The sequence below is a fragment of the Rhineura floridana genome, chromosome 11 (assembly GCF_030035675.1).
Source record: "Rhineura floridana isolate rRhiFlo1 chromosome 11, rRhiFlo1.hap2, whole genome shotgun sequence".
Classification (NCBI taxonomy): domain Eukaryota; kingdom Metazoa; phylum Chordata; class Lepidosauria; order Squamata; family Rhineuridae; genus Rhineura; species Rhineura floridana.
Genome location: NC_084490.1, coordinates 61,111,798 through 61,129,305, shown reverse-complemented (window position 1 = coordinate 61,129,305; position 17,508 = coordinate 61,111,798). Strand labels below are relative to the sequence as shown.

At 41.1% G+C, this 17,508-nt stretch overlaps 1 protein-coding gene across 2 annotated transcripts in view; it reads right to left on the bottom strand.

Annotated features, from left to right (window-relative positions):
- Positions 1-2,994: 2,994 nt before the first annotated feature.
- USO1 (USO1 vesicle transport factor) overlaps positions 2,995-17,508 on the bottom strand; it is a 57,615-nt gene continuing 43,101 nt past the window's right edge. For both annotated transcript variants that reach the window (XM_061588851.1, XM_061588852.1), the window contains 8 exons: positions 16,770-16,891; positions 12,180-12,318; positions 10,566-10,729; positions 9,225-9,314; positions 7,605-7,694; positions 7,240-7,350; positions 5,296-5,511; positions 2,995-4,276 (listed from right to left, as the gene is read on the bottom strand). In XM_061588851.1, the coding sequence (XP_061444835.1) occupies positions 4,187-4,276; positions 5,296-5,511; positions 7,240-7,350; positions 7,605-7,694; positions 9,225-9,314; positions 10,566-10,729; positions 12,180-12,318; positions 16,770-16,891 (1,022 nt within the window). In that variant the 3' untranslated portion in view covers positions 2,995-4,186. The remainder of the gene's footprint in view (positions 4,277-5,295; positions 5,512-7,239; positions 7,351-7,604; positions 7,695-9,224; positions 9,315-10,565; positions 10,730-12,179; positions 12,319-16,769; positions 16,892-17,508) is intronic.

Below are 17,508 nucleotides of genomic sequence, written 5' to 3'. Positions count from 1 at the left end.
GAAGAGGGTTTTCATGGTAAGCGGTATTCAGAGGGGGTTTACCATTGCCTTCCTCTGAGGCTGAGAGGCAGTGACTGGCCCATGGTCACCCAGTGAGCCTCATGGCTGTGTGGGGATTCGAACCCTGGTCTCCCAAGTCATAGTCCAACACTCTAACCACTACACCACACTGGCTTTCTAAGCACACAAGTATACATGCACAAATTCTCTTCCTACAAGGTAGCTTAAAAGTTCTTTCACAATGTTACTAGTAATGTATTCATTTTAACAAATGATTCTGTGCCAAATAAGTTTACCAAAGAAGACTATGTCTAGGTAACTTGTACGCTTAATCTGATGGTCTAGGATTTGGGCCCCTGCTTGGGAATACATTGGGATGGATCCAGTCTTACACTTAGATGAGTTGTGCTCACACTGGAGGAAGGAAACCTTTTTAGCTGACTTTTCCTTCCTTCTGCAAAGCCGCTCCTGAGGCTGGAGGGTCCTCTGGAACAGTGTGGGTGGTAGAACTGGTTACTGCATGGGGAAGAGGCAATAGGTGAACCACTGGTTCTCACCTGAAAGGTGATTTTATGGTCTGCCAGTCCATCACATGGGTTCACCTGCCATCCGGTGTTCAAGTACATGAAATGCACTGTAACTCTGAGGAAGCAGTCAGCCATTACTGGCTTGTACAGCCCAGTTCATTTCCTGTCCTGGTCCAAGGCGGATGTCTCAGCCCTGGCTCCCACATCTTCTACTATGTGAGGTCTAAATTGTTTTTCCGCTCTTTTCTTTGACTTTTACTTAGACTTAGTATTTAATAAATAAATAAGAATTCCCCCTTTTCTATCCCCCTTGTACCTTGTGGGGTTTTTTTCCAGGGGGGGTTCCTTGGCTCCACCCACCCCCCCAAAAGGCTCTGGGGTTGGATTTGAATCCTTTTGTTCTTTATAATCCCAAGAGTTGACTCTTGTCAGCTTTCAGTCCCAAGAGGAAAGTGAGCCTGCAGCCAGTCTGTTCAGATACTACTTGTCGTGCCCCTTCCTCTCCATGCCCCTTCCAGCAGCCCTTGTCTGTTTGTTCAGATAGGGCAGCAGCTCCAGCACCTGGCAAGCAGCAGTTTAAAAGCTTTTTCCTTTCCTGCTCTCCCACCTTGCCTGCCCAGCCACAGACATTCTTTCTGGGGCTTTTTCACAGGGAGCCCTACTTCTTTTCTTTGCATTGCAGAAGTTTCTTCTACTGTGTTTCCTTTGTCCTCACCAGCTGACTGTCCCCAAGAGGCAAGGAAATAAAATTTTGATTTTGCTGCTTTCTTTCCCCCCCCCCTCCTCTGGCATTTTGCCTGGGCATTTCAATTACAATTACAACAGAAGGCCCAGTGCTGCACCATTGCCTGTTGGTGAACCTTTTAACCAACATATTGTTCATTATTGTTATTATTGGGGGGCTTTCTATCGCCACTTACTTTCCGCTCCTTTTATTATTCTCCTCATTGCCTCAGACAGGGGAGAGAGTACAGACCCCATAGAAGGGGGCAGCTATTCGTCAAGGACCCACAAGGGCATATACAGCAAGCCTCTTCAGGAACAACTGCAGCCCTCTTTTCATGGTCTCCCCTCCCCAGCATTCAGCCTTTGCTGGGAAGTCATGCTCCCTGCCCCATTCCTATCATTGGCTCCCCCGCCCAAGAGGCTCAGGCCACATGGGCCCATACCATTACCACTGGTGGTCGGGGGAAACATTATTATTATTACTAACAGTACTACTGCTATTTACTAACTCACCAAGCAGTTGAAAACTAATCTCCCCTACTGTAAGGGACACTCTAGATATCCTCTGTCTCCCTTCTTCCCTCCTCTTCTTCCCATTGCCTCAGACAGGTTTAAGAGTGCAGAGCTCCACAGAGGGCACTTTCTCCCAGCAAAGATCCAGAAGAACATATGCTGCGACCTTCCTCTGGAAAAACAGCAGGCATAGTTTCCCTCTCACCAGCAGCAGCGAGCAGAACAAGCTGCCACCACAAGGAAATATGGCAGCAACGCAGGAAGCCTCCAAACAGCCCTGCTCATCAGTTGGGCAAGCTGCAAATATTACTGGGGTCCAAGGTGCTTCCACCAGCAAGCGTAGCACCTCTAAATCTGCCTGGAACAGGCTGCCTCAACAAGGAAATGTTGCAGCAATGCAGGACGCCCCCAATCAGCAATGCTCATCTGTTAGGCAAGCTGCAAATACTACTGGGGCCCAAGGTGCTTCCAAATTCCCATCTCCCTTCTTCCACAGGAGCTTCTACTGGACCCTTGTTCCATATGTGAATGGAAGTAGCCCTTCTGTTTGCAGAAGGGCAAGGATGGATACAATCTAATGGAAACCAGGCTCTCTTTGGGAGGGGGCTGATCTCAGTGGCAGTGCATTTGCTTCTCGTGCAGAAGATCCTAGGAGAGGAACCATAGTAGTTAAGTTGTAGATTACCTACTGTGCACGCAGAAGGGTTCCTAGGATCAATCCTTGGCATTTCCCATTGAAGTTTAATGATTAAACAGATCTTAAGCACCAAGGTTAGGAAAGACCCTTGGAAGCTTGAGGCCTAGATTAAATGGACAAATCACCTGACCTGGCCTAAAGTCAGCTTCCAGGCTCTGCTAGTTCCAGTTAAAAAGAGGTCCCAGAGAAAAGTTAAAAGAGCTGGCAACAATGACTGGTTTTGGTTCTGAAGAGATGCTGCCAGTTAAGACGATATTGGGCTAGATAGACCAGTGGTCAAGACTTGGAATAAGGCAGCTTCATATTACTACCATAACATCACACTGTGAATTACAGCTGCTGAACTTCAGTCCATTAAGTTAAGTGAGTTCTGTGGGCAATCAGTTTCCACAGTTTGCAATATAGAAGTCTCAGTTTTGGGTCCCTTCTTCCTTGCGTACTGAAGAAGATATATTGGCAAAAAAAGCAGGTTAGATAGCAGAAAGCCTTTTGCACATGGAATATCCATATTTCCAAAGAGGGATTACAATGTCGAGGTAGCATTCCAATTTATTTTGCTGCAACTCAGCGTACGTTACCTGTATCTTGACAAACTTGTAAGTACAAAATAGAATTATCTAAAAATACAAACTGGCCCAAATTCTACTTGAGAGTTAAGTAGTCTGTAAGCTGAGTCAATCATTGGAATGAACAGAAACAACTCTACAAATTTTGCGAACAACTTTACCAATTGCCATGTTTCCCTGATAGATGCTATTTTGATAGCATTTTAACAAACTTTTAAAAAATAAATTTAAGACTATTCCAAATAAAGCAGCATTCAAGAAACATGATTAAAAGCAGTCAAAAGTGAACCAAGTAAATAATACTAAATAGTTATATCATCTATTTTTGTTACCAAAAAGGCAAGTTGATGCAGCAACTGCATTTCTCTTTTTAAAAATCTTATATGTTGGGGATAAAAGTCAATAAATTATAATCAATCAGTATGTGGTTTTAATAATAGAACAAATGGTTGTTTTTAAAGTGATAATCTGGTAGCATTTTAAAACCTTTGTATGAGATTTTTGCTAAAACAAAATGCTTTAATATGCTACCAACCGTTGTTCATCTATGGAAATTCCTCCATGTTGTTCCAGCTTCTCTTTTTCTTCTGAGGTACAGAATGCAGCCATTTCAGGTGCAAGGCACTCAATGCTGTACAGTTCCTCTCAATCAGAAATCCACTGAGCAGTAAGCCAAAAGGCAAAAACCATTTAACATGCCCAACCCATCCACTTCAATTAAAAAAAAGTAGCAAGAAAAAGTCCACGAGTTCTCTCCATGCTGAATACAGGAAGTAATGATTTCATTAAACAGATGTTAAACCATATACATACCATATTTAATTACGCTGAAGATCCAAAAAAGGTAAGTTAAGTAATGACACACACTGAACATAGGCAAATGGCAACACACTTACTTCATCACACTGTTACCTTCAATGCTTCTGACAGCATCTAACACTGCTTCTAATGTGTTAACAATTCAGTTTGGATGTGCATGTAAAACTTAAAATAATAGACTTCTGGTTCAGCTAAAGCATTGCTCAACTTCACATCAGAAACTCAGGACTAGTTCTAGTGACCCTTCTGCTTTTTTAACCAGGCATTTTGCATCACAAGGCCATCAATATTTATTCTTACAACTCAATACAAGATTCCCATATTTGACACAATAAAGCTTAATCATCTTCTTCCTCCTCTTCTTCCCCATCGTCCTCTTCATCTTCCTCGCCTTGGTCACCAGATTCAGTATCATCCTCATCTTCCACCTTTTAGAGAGAGAAAAAGCCACAATGTTTAGTTGATTGATTAACTGACTGATTAAAAAGCCTTCCCCACCTCCCAACAATTAGCTGAGCAACGGATTTTTAAAATTCGTTTTTATTTATTTATTTAACAACATGTGCATACCACTTAACTAAGTAAAACCTGTAAGCAGTTTACAAAAGAAAGTATACTTTATTATTGTTTTTAATGTAAATATTTTGAAGACCATGGGTGACAAGTGCCTTCTTAGAAGAGGCATTCCTGTTCTCTCACACAAGATGAAATGCCTCTTCTGAAATGGTTCCTGACTGCTGAGACAAATGCATACAACACTACCAAGAAAGAAACCATGATTTTCCCCATTAGAGCTATGGTTTTATTCTGGTGGAAGTGCATGCAGATTTAATGTATTAAACCTTATATTTCTTTATTTGACAGCTGTAATAAAGTTGTATCACAGATTCCTCTCACTTGGTCCATGATTTCTTACATTCCTCAGCTGTTGTCCCATGTTGTGAAGATATCAGAATGAGTCCCTTAAAGAAAGTATATGCTGGATTCGGGAGTGGGCAAGGAAGCCAGTGTATGGATCTAAGGAAAGGCCTCACCTGATTTGAATGATTGGAAGGATGAATGACTAGGAAAGAATTACTTTAGTGGCACAATTCTGGATAGATATGAGAGGGCAGTGATGAGACAATTGAGGGCCAGAGAGGAGAAGGCTGAAGAAGTCAAGATAAACGACTAGAGCATGAACCAGTTTTCACCAAGGAGACACAAGAGAATGTGATACAAGAAGTGACATGACTTAGTAACAGGTTGAATGTCATCAGCTCTGGCTCCACCCATCAACGACATATGCCCTGACAGATTGCCAATGCCATCATGTGGCCCTCAACAGCAAAAAAGGATGCTGACTAGACTAAAAATTGAGCACTAGCAACATAGGAAGGGGTGCAAGTAGATGACTGCTCAAGCCTAAATGAGCTTTAGAACTGTTTTCAGTGAATGTACATCTTACCGGTTCTCCAAGTTCCTTGAGCTTATTCTTTAATGCAATTATTTTCTGATCCTGATCAGCCAGAAGAACCAGAAGATCATCCTGCTCTTTTTTAGATTCTGCAACTTCTTGCTGCAATTTAGTTTTCTCATTTTGCAAAATAGCCACAGTACTATTGGATGAGTCCAGCTGCTGTTTCAGTGACGCCTTTTCCTCACTGAGAGCTGCAATTTCATTCTGGCAATAGGGGAAAAAAAACAATGTGCATCACTGCTAAAGTTTTAATATCACCTTGTTGATACCTAAACATTGCTTTAAGATAGTAATTATCCTGGGTGTCCCAAACAAAGAGCTTATTTATAAAAGTGATCTAGTGTAATCAGAACCCTGACCTGTGCAATCTGTTTATATGATAAAGGAGCTAATCTACACAGACACTGATCTGATCCAAGGACAAGCACCAAGGTGATCTTTCCTCACACTTTGGGTGAGTTTTATGAGCACATGAAGTTGCCTAGAAATATTTATCCTGACACTGGCTTTGGCATAGAGCCACGGGCCTTTGCAACCTGTCAGTCCATATGCTACCCATGTGAATCAGTTCAATAAAAGGAATTTGTTCCAAAATGCACACATAGTTTCTCAGCTGCTACGGCAAACAATGCCACCATCTAGGTAATATAAAACTTGTGGAGTTTAAGCCAAATACTGAGACAGGATATGAAACCAGATGTTCCCCCCTTTGGGTCTGCATTTAATGAGCAAAATATTAATGTTTTATTTTCAATATGGCTACATCCAAAAACCCCATTTCACTCTTTCACCAGATGATCCGAGTAACTTCCTTTAACATATACAGATGGCATTAACTGAAATCTAAGCTCTGTAAAGGCCCTACATAAATGGAAGGTCGGTGTTTGAAGGTAATGTGCCTCTGACCATAGTACCATGAAAAACACGTGTTATTAATAGCCATACCATATTTCTAGACATTTTAACAACAAAAATTCCCTGCAGCACAATGCCAAAAATCTTTAATGGTTTTTTAAAATATCCAAAACCCATTTAAATACCCTTTTCTCCACTTATGTAATTATTCCAGTCCACATAATTTGGTAAGGCTGGTCCACTATCTCAGCAGGTGGCAGCAGCTCTCCACCCAAGGTCTCCCCAGCAGCAGATAGAGATTCATTTAATTTGATGTGCTGGATGTTGAACTTGGGGATCTTGTACAAGTTCTCTATCAGTGAGCTATGGCTCTTCAATCAAGTATCTCAGGATGATTTTACAATTCACTAAAAGTGTATAGTGTTTTACTGAATCTTGCCTAAAATTCCTAAGACACAGATTCAGAATAACCCTGCCCTTTTGGAAGCTAATACTTCACAACACTGATCCTTCACAGCTCTTTGATATCCAATTGCCAAATTTCATGTTACACTTTACTTTTCAAAAGACCAGCAAATGACCTGCATAGTTGAAATGAACAGATCATTTTTGAAGGCAGAAAAGTGAAAGAATAGCAATTCTTAGTGTGCATTACTCAATAAGCATCCCCGAGTTCTCTTCTCAGTGCATGCCAGTGCTTTTGCACGTCTCTGTGGAAGGTACCATATTCTTCCAGAAGCAAGGGGGGGGGGGGAGAGAGAGAATGAGTTTCTAGAGCCAGTGTGGCATAGTGGTTAGAGTGTTGGACTATGACTTGGGAGACCAGGGTTCGAATCCCCACACAGCCATGAGGCTCACTGGGTGACCTTGGGCCAGTCACTGCCTCTCAGCCTCAGAGGAAGGCAATGGTAAACCCCCTCTGAATACCGCTTACCATGAAAACCCTCTTCATAGGGTCGCCATAAGTCAGGATCGACTTGAAGGCAGTCCATTATATATTAATGCAAAGCTATGTTGAGAAGCAGGCAAGGCTGAACATTTAAATAAAAAATGCAGTATTTTTTATTAGGAAGCAACCTTTAACTCTTTAGTTCCCTGCAAGAGTGTCAAGAGCCTTCCTTCCAAGCACGCTGTTTTTGCTACCATAACAGTGCCATCGTCTCCTGATACAGGAACTGGGGTTATGCTCTGCAAAACAAAGAACATTGAACAAGACTGACATTGGGCAGGAGACATTTTTAGATTACGATTTGCAATGTGTTTTGTATGGCAAAGTACAGCTAATGTAACAGAAACCAATCTGTACTGACATAGCCCACCAGAGCTTATAACGGTGTAAGAACAGACTGTGGCTACTTATGATGCTAGAAGATTACTACTATTCATTACAGCCCATAGAAGAGATATAGAAACAAAAGGTTACAGTGAAAGTCTTATATTACCAGTTTTTGAAGGAGTTCTTGCTTTTCACTCTGAAGTTTAATAACGTCTGCAGACTGTGCCTGGATTTGGGTCCTCAAGGTTTCAACTTCCTGTGGGAGGGGGGAATTTAAATTCTGCTATCAAGAAAACAGTATTGTTTGCAAACATAAGCATAACAAAGAGCCACTGGGAGAGTTTCTCCAAGAGTATGGAGAATGTAATCAATAAACGCACAACACAGAGATCTATTTCTCCTTTTCATCAGATAGTAGTAGGGCAGCTGATGATGCTTCAACAGGTGCCCAGGAAGCTTAATAAACTGAGGCTTAACCCAGACTAGACAGAGGTGCTTGTGGCCAGGAGACTATAGATTTAGCCTGTTTAATGGGATAGCACTCCCCTTGAAAAAACAGGCTTGCAGTTTGGGGGGGTACTCCTGGATTCAACTTTGCATCTGGATACACAGATAGCGACTGTGGCCAGGGGTGCCTTTGTTCATTTTAGGCTGGTGCATCAGCTGAACCAGTTCCTGAGATCAGACCTCAGTTACATCTATGTCGGATTACTGCAACAGACTCTAAATGGGGCTACTCTTGAAGAGTATTTGGAAACTTCAGTTGATACAGTTGCAGTACCAAGGATGTTAGTGGGTGCTCACCTATAGGATCATAAAATTCCCTTTATTTCCAGTGTTCAGGCATGTGCCATTGCTTATGTAGCCAAAATGGCACGATAAGAGAGGTATAAGCAGGCTCCTAAAAATGCCTCCTGCCCCCAGAGACCCAATGGTTGGACAGTTTGCTGCAAAATCTATGTCAACATGTGCATGGATGACTTGGATCATGGCACTGCATAAGCCCCTCTTTATGGCCTCCTGTTTTCTCCAAAGCTTTCCCAATGGAGGTTGCATAAGGTGCTCTTTTGCACATGTGCTGCATGTGTGCCTTCTTGCGAGTAATGGGCTTGGTGATCGAGGCTTGTGCCAAAAGCATAAAAAGGATCAGACTGGCTCTCTTCCTATCCTAATTACCTGATCCAGGGAAAAGAAGCAAATGAAACTATGCTGCTAAAAGCCTGAAGTGTCAGAGGAGGACCTCTGAATAAACCGCACTGGAGAGCAGGCAGGACCAGAAACTTGGGGGTTGGGGGAAAGGATGAACACTCCTTCTACCAGAAAGGACAAACTCAGAAAAAGGATTTACACACTCCTGCTTTGTGATCAAGTATTCCACTGAGGGTATCTTCTCCACAGATTGAGAACATGATTACTCTCCAATGTTCAAGTTTCAAGTTTCAAGTTTATTGTAGGGCCATAGGCCAACACAAGATACAATACCAAACATATAGTATATATTAGTAGTTAAAACAATGTTAAAATTATGTAGAATTTAAAAAGCGTTAAATTGTACCAAAATCTTGTAAGCTCTCACATGATAACAATCCGTAAGAATTCAATAAAGGCAACTAACAAGTTTGTAATTCTGAGACAAATTTGACTCTTAATTTTTGAACCGCTAATGCAAAGAGAGAAACATTATGAGTGATCTCGGGGTTTAAATCGGAGAGTAGGAAGCAATGACAAAGGAAGAGTCAGGAAGAGTCCTGACTGAATATCCTGGAGATGCAACAGGGATTCTTACTTTATATAGTTCACTATCAACCTCAGGACCACTTGATTTGTTTGTTTGTGAAGACTGCTCTGTTCCTCCTGCTGCTGTTGGTGAAAGTTTCTGCAAATATAAGATATTAAAAAAACATTTTTTTTAAAAAAAATACACATTTTTAAATAGCATACCATAAATAGCATCCTTAGAATCTCAGGCTTCATTTTTTTAAAAAAGTGTCAGGTTTCCAGCCCCTATGGCTTCAGTTACAGGGTTTCAAATGTGTCGCAGTGCTTAATGCCATCTGTGAAGTGACGGGATATCCTGCAGCATTTCCAGTGATAAGGAGCAAGGCTTCAATATGTTGTGTAGTTCATCCCCACCCTGCCCATTAACTGCAGATACAAACTATGCAATATAACCAGATCAACATACATTTATGCAGGTCATAGCAATAAAAGAGGCTGATAAAACCACTTTGAAGCATCAGTGGAGAAAAGGGCATTTAAATGGGTTTTGGTTTAGGCACCACTACTATAAAGATCTTATTTCCATAGCCACCTACTTAATCTTCAAAGATGGGTGCCCCCAGATATGGGACTCTGAAGCAAATCTTAATTGCAAAGACCTACAATTGTCTGTCGTTTCAAAAGCTATCAAAGCAAGTTGGTGGTTCACAGCCTTTACTGGAGTTTGATTCCTACTTTATTATTTTCAGGCTACTTCTGTAAGTGACTCCTTTCCATATGTGTGTACTCATGAGGCTCAAAGGGATATGCTGCCTGTATATCCTCAGAATATCACTGTCTGATTTATAAGGAGACACATGCAGTAAATGTTTCCTATTTTATAATTATGGTCACTGATTTGTTGCAGCATTTCTCTGAATGAGGCTATAATAATGCAAGCAGTGTATTCATAATCAATATTTAAAATCTGTAATACTGCTTGCTCATAAGCAAACTGCTGAGCAGTAGATCAGGATCTAAAAGGCACGATCCATTCCTCTAACCTGGTTTTAAGTACCTATACCAGAAGTGACTTTAAAAAAAAACTGCATGGAAAATCTGAGATTTATGTTTTGTTATTGCAAGCCACCTTGAGGCTATATGTGATAAGATGGGATAAGAATCTTATAAGCAAACATGTCCATATTACAAGCCATATTCTTTCCTGCTAGCCACTTTTTGTCCAAGTAAGGAATAAAAAGTTACCTAGAAAAGGGCAGGACTGCTGCCTTTCATTTATATCATCAGCTTGCCTACTTTCTGATTTGGGAGCAAGAAAAGAAACCATATCCAGTCATCGCTTTTCTACTGTAAAGAATGGACTGAATGTTTCAGACCAGATGTTAACAGGCGGCATTCATTTACTCACCAAAGTTTCAATCAAAGAATCCTTTTCCCTCAGCTGTTCCTGTAACAGCTGAAGCTTGTGCTTCCACTCTTCTACTTCCTCATGCAGCTTGCTGATTTCTTTTGGCTGAACACCATTCATTTGAGCCACATCGCTGTGGGAGCTATGATGCTGATTGTCTTTCCCTATTAGATTTGAAAATGAGTTATTTGTAGTGTTCAGGACAGAAATTACTAAAAATATTTATATTATGCCAAACCCATTTCAAATCTATCTTTCTTTCAGAATATTACTACAAGATAGTGACACAGAGATAATAATATCTTATTGTAATTTAGAGCAGGGGTGGTCAGAAGGTTGCTGGCATGCTTACCAGGAATGCTGGACTAAGTGGTCCTTTGTTTGATCCAGCAAAGCACTTCAGTTCTTAAGCAAGAGTACATACTGAGGATCAGTTTATACACATTTGTTTATTGATATAATTTATATCCCACCCCTTCAGTAAAATATACTTCCCGAATAGTATTAGTTATGCCTCAACCGTTATATCTTGAATATGCACTTAAAAAAAAAAAAATAACACACGCATTAATGGATTATGGGGACTGCAGTAAGAAAATGAATTGCACAAAGCTAATGTCAGCCCACACCTAGTTTACAATTATCTAGATTCAGTCACCAATAATGAGCAGGTTTATTATATTTCTGTATTTTTTGTGAGGGAAGTCTGGACAAGTCCCTCATTATTTTGTACACACAACATTTTTCTTTTAGTCAGCAGTGTAGGTATCGTTAGACTTTGAAATATATCTCTTAGCATATCAGACGCTTCCCTTACTGATTTTGGCCTGATTAGCTAGGCATAATTGAGGAGGGGGCAGGAGACTGATTACACAAATAGAAAGAGATGCTAAGGAGGGGCATAGTGTAAGGGAAGGATAGCATTTGAGCTGCAAACAGCTTCAGCCAACACAGTGCCTCTCAAGAGATGCCCCAGCCCCCACAGAGGAAGAGCAGTCCTGTGCCATACTTGAAATGTGAAATAGTAGCAAATAATGATTAAATTCTACTGGGCTGGTTTTAACCACTATGGCTTTGCAAGAGCCAGACCTAACAAAATTGACTCAAGCATCTGTTCAGTGGGTTATCTGTTGTGAACCCATTCTGAGTGCAGTAATTGAAGAAAAGAAATATATAAACTTGACCACAGACTTTTACCTCCAATTCCAGGGGAGTAATGGGCAGGATTCCAATGAAGTTAAAGACCCATCCCATCCATGATGCCTGCCAATCCACTACCTCAACCTTAAAGTCTGCTCTTTTGCCCTTTAATAGGTCCCTACAACTCCAGGTTGACAACTCATTTCCTCTTCCACCTCAACATTGCCTCTTCTCAATAACTGCTCTGTTTCCACCATTTCCAATCCCTTTTCTTGTTTCAGTTTATAGGCTCCAAAGGCTAGTACACAGATAAATATTATGTCATCTGGTCAGCAGCCAGTGACTGTTTCACAAGGTTCCAGAGCTGCTCAAACAATTTGCACCAAAGTGTAATTTGAAATTCCATGGCCTGCAAATCCTCAACAATTTGAATTTGTCAGCAAAGATGATACAATTCATGGCTAGCAGCCTTACCTAGCTGTACTTTAAGAAGATTATATTGGTCCTTATGTTGCTGGATCTGTGACACTTGCTGTGAGACTGCTGTCTGCAATTGCTCATTTTGAACTTTTAAAGATTCTACTTGTTTTTTCAATTCTTCAAGCTCCTGATCCTGGAAAATAAAACAAGAATCTACTTAATGTAATCTTACCTTCGTTTCTTAATTCTTTTGCTTGCTACTGTGGTTTATTTTGCATGGAAAGAGTACTTCATCACAGAAATTAAGCACCCATAGATATCTACCTATAAACATTTCTAGATTATTAGCAGAGAGGGTAATAATGTCTTGATGTTTAACACAGTGAATGGAGGTATTCAAGTGGGTTATCAATCCTCCCATTTGCTCAAAAGGCAGGAAACACATGACTTTGAATTTTTCTGCTGACTTCCCCCTATTGGTTTTTCTCCAGTTCCATTTTGTGGCCCAGCTAAGAAGCAGAATCAATTCGTGAAAAGTAAAAGTTTGAGAAAATTAGTATTTTAGAAGAAAGAAGGCAGAAAAGCCCCATTCTCGAGTTGTGACCTGACACAAGCACTAGAAGGCTGAAGGGCGCTAGACTGAAGCAAAATCAAACAAAAACAACTCAGAAGGGAAGAATAAAGAAAAATGGCAGCCACTGGGAAAAAATATAGCATTGGATACCAATGTTCTGTGCCCATGTTCTGTGTGGGATTTATTCAACTGGGATGTACCAGAGGTATTACTATCCTGAGTGGGTATGTGGTTGCCTACTGGACCTGTAGGATGTGTTGAAATACCCTGCAAATTAAGGTGGCCTCAGTAGAGGCATAGTTCTCTATTTCATTAAATTTGGTGAACTTGCTCAGCATGGACCAGAGGGCCTCAAAAGAAATGTCTGATATGGGCACATTGGTAGAAAAGCATGCAGCCCTAGTGGAGCAAGATATGATGTGTACTGGAGTGGGAAGGGCTATACGTGCCTTTATCCATCTAGCTAAGGAAACACTGGAGATCCTTTTCCTTAGGTTAATGGTGTGGAAGGAAACAAACAAACATGTGTCTGACTGATGAATTTGGTGCAACGAATTTATGTCTTGCATGGCCATTTAGCATCCAACGTGTGTCAGGTCCACTCAATGGGATAAGAGGACTTGGGGCTTAAGTATGGGTGATGGATCCGTTCTGAAGAAGATTATTTCTGTGAAAGATGTACAGCTGAATGTCCATGGATAATGCATTGAGCTCAGACACCCTGCAATGCAGATGTGAAGGCAACCATGAAGCTAACCTTGAAAGAAAGGACTTGCAGCAAAATGAATAGGTTTGGACGGGGGCTTCAGAAGGGTTTGAAGGACCATATGAAGGTCCTAGGAAGAAAATCTGATAAGTGGTGGCGCAATCGCGTCCATTTCCACCCCCACGTGCTAAAGCTTCTGCTGCTGCGCTGCCACACCTCTCCCTAACCCTAACCCTAACCATGTAAGTGGTTTGCTAGCTGTGTTTCTGGAGAAATGCAGGCATATGGAGCATGTATGTTATAGCGAGGTGACGTTAAGTGAAGCGATGTTAAGCGGGGTATGCCTGCATTGTAGCTTTGTCTGATGGTTTGGACAGCTCACTGGTCCAGACCTGCAGCTATTGGAGCAGCCACAAGGGGCACCTGTAAATCTTCCAGTGTTCGTTGTTCTAAAGAATAATGATTTTGTGCATAATTGATGGTTTTCCTACTCTGCTTTGAAGGCAGCTGTGAAAAGCACTGCTAAATACTAGAGTCCAGAAAACCTGAGGCACCCTGAGATGCTGATGAAGCCAAATCCTGCGTAGACAGTGTCAGACCTAGCAAAGGTATTGCCTTAGACAATAAGGAAAGTCCAAATCCTTAAACAACTTTGCGCTTTGAGACTCCTCTATACCCAAACCTTCCAACCATTCTCTTTCTTCCACCTCCACTGGGTGAGGTGATGGGGGATCTCAGTTAGCAATCCAATCAAAATCCCCTGCAGAGGGATGAGGTGGATTGATCTGTTAGGTGCCAAGCCTCTGGGGACAAGATGAGGGTTATGTGATTCACTGGCTTCATTCTCTGTTGAATGGCCTTGTTGCACCAGAGAGCCCTTTGATATACATCTGGAACCCATCCCTTGTTCATTTTTTCTAATGGCAGAAGCTTCCGAAGAGAGGATGACAGTTCCCTAGTCCTAATATGGAAGTATTTAGTGGGTCTTTTACTGTGAAGCTCCCCAGAAATTTATGCCATAATTGCCTGGGCTCCTTTGGGAGGATGGGAGGGACAGAAATGTAATATATAAACAATGACATGAAGGCACTTTTCAGAATAAAAGATGGGATCTGAGAGGGGGGAGCTTGTTGAACTCTGGGATTACACAAAGACTCTACCTGATTCCAGCAAATCTGTTGGTTCTGGCCTAGGTCCAGGCCAGCTTTATTAGAAACTAGTTGATAAAAGATTAAGAAGGCTAACAAGATGCTTTTGCTTCATATGGCAGCTGGTGCTGACTGAAGCTTTTATTTCCAGAAAATTGTTCAGGACATCAGGGAGATGCAAGTGAAGCAGCTGTAAAACATCTGGATGGAGACAAGCAATCTCTTCTGTCAAATGTGGCAGGTAATTTGGACAGGTAGCTGCTGCAACCTTGCTCACAGCTCCTGCAAGGACTGGAGGACAGGCTCCCAAGTGCTCCAAACATTGATCTATCCTGTGGGCAGGTGTTTTTTCTTTGTGTTGCAGCAGATGCTGGGAGAAGCAGAAGATGTTTCTGCGTATTCTGGATGCTGCAAACTGAACTGAAGAGGAGTTAGTAGGGGAGGAGTCAGCAGAAAGAATCATAGTCACATACTTCCTTCTGAATAAATGGGAGCAGTGATAATCCTCTTGGATACCTCTCATGCCAAACATGGAAATGAAGGATTTTTCAAATACCTAAACCATGTTATTTACACAGCTTATTACATCCTAAATTTACTTGTCTATGCTTTTAGATCTTTGGATTAATCTTTACTGTGGTCTGCATCGTAATAAAGGAGCACACAGCATGGTCAATTCAGCTTGCATATGGACTACACTATCAGCTCTCCCCTGCTTCCAGTGTTTAATGTCTGTGTCTTGAACCTATTTCTACCCTATCCTTCCTTTCCCCCCCCCCAACATATACTTCCAAAACACACAAGTGATGCTCTGATGTGTTGCAGCCACTTTTTAAACTTAGCAATGCAAAATGTAACTGTGCCCATGGTATCTTCTCATCTGGCATTACTTCAGCTGTAGAAGTCCCAGACCCTCTCAAGTACGTATGTGTATATGTATGTATGCATATGAGAAGAGGATTAAGTGAAATTTGTAGGTTTAGAGGAGAGGTCTAAATGTAAAGACAGTGGGCCCTGTTAATTGGCTAATTCTTTCAAGAGACACCACTCCTAAAGAACCCATATGCACAGTAGAAGCTCTTCACAATTTTTTTATTTTCACTAATTCTCAAAACGGGACCAGAGATACTTTCCCAGAATTCAGTCACCAAAATAGTTGTGGTTGAACACAGAGGCTGATGCATTCGAGAAGATCGGATTAGGCATGGAATCAAGAACAATATAACCTTTGTGAAAACACAATCCATCATACTGGAAAGTGTAACAGACAGCTCTGATAACTAATTTATGGAATGTATCACATTTTTCAATTGAGTTATCATAGACCAGTCTCAGCCAATTATTATGTTGAAAAATGAAACATTAAAAGCTTCACCTTATCATCTTGTCACAAGGCCACTCCATATAATATGGTGGCAAACCCTGCTTGCCCCATGTTGTACATCGGACAAGGAAACAAAGTCAATCCAAATGCTTGTGCTATATGATATTTCACATCATTTTTCCAAATATGTATGTCATCCACACTTTGTATTTTTAAATTACATCTAAAATGTGGAGTGCCCCCAAAATGAGTTGGGTCATTATCTCTATTAGCATTATTAATTTAAAAATCTTATTTTGGAGAAGAGAATCTATTATAAAATAATTGAAATGAATTACAGCCAGCCAAAGTCTTTTAAATTTGGTAAACTTTGTTCATACCTTTTGAAGGAAAGTTCATAGATATACCCAACAATTGGAATATCCAAGGTTGTCTCACTAAGGGTCAAACTATTGATTACATGAAGCATGCAGTTAGTATCTACTTTAAAAAAAACAAAACTGCAGGAAAGTCCAATCTGGATTGGCACTGTGGTGTGAGGGTGGAGGGAGGAGAATGGACATAAAGTTTCTGTATCATTTCCCCACTAAGAGTCACCTCCACACAAAAGATGTAGTTTGTAGCACTTAGTAGCTCTGGGGGCAAATAGCAGCTAGGAAGGAAGGATTTTCAACAGAAAAATGTGTGTTTGGAGGATGGGGGAGTGTTAAAGCTCTCTTCCCCACACTAATCCAGATCAGTCTCATCCCACAGCTACTTTTCGCTGAGCGGTGACAGGTTCTAATCACATGTTTAAGCAGCACACTTACTGTAAGCTAGTTTGGCCCTAAGATGCACCTCCTTAAGCATACACAGCGCCCACTAGTACAAATGGAACTAAAATGTTTTTTACCTGAACTCTAATGACATTTTTATAGTGTGTCACTATGCTGTCATGTTGTTCTAACGACTTCTTCACTTCCTCTTCCTGTTTATCTTCTTCACTAGACTTATAAACTGCCTTTGTTAGAATGCCTGTAAAAGAAAAGCTCATTTTGTGAGAAATTGTAAGACACATATTTCTGCAGCGTTCCTAACTCCGAGTTAGCCATTTTAGGGCTTCTATCATCAAAATGGCCACCCAAGATCCAAGAAATGTGTGGTTTTGGTATGGAAAAACCCAGAGCTTGGAAAAGTTACTTTTTTGAACTACAACTCCCATCAGCCCAATCCAGTGGCCATGCTGCCTGGGGCTGATGGGAGTTGTAGTTCAAATAAGTAACTTTTCCAAGCTCTGGAAAAACCACATTTCCCTCCCTGCATAGCCAAATGCTTCAGTAAATAGAAACAACCCTATTCCTCAATGATTCTAGCAATAATATTCCCCAAAGAATCCAAATTTCTTTATTACTATGCTGAAGAAAATATAAGCCACCATTCACTGATTGCTGTCAATACTTCAGAAAGGTATACCAAAACAGATTTCATCTTTTTAGGCATGCTGCAATTGTTTCGGTTTGTATCTTGTTGGGATTCCCCTTTGGCATGTTTTCTTAGCTCCCAATCAATGGAATGCCCTCCCACCTGGCATCCACCTGTCTTCCTTGTTTTTAAATTCAAGGCTTCTTTATGACACTTCTGTTCGTTGTGGC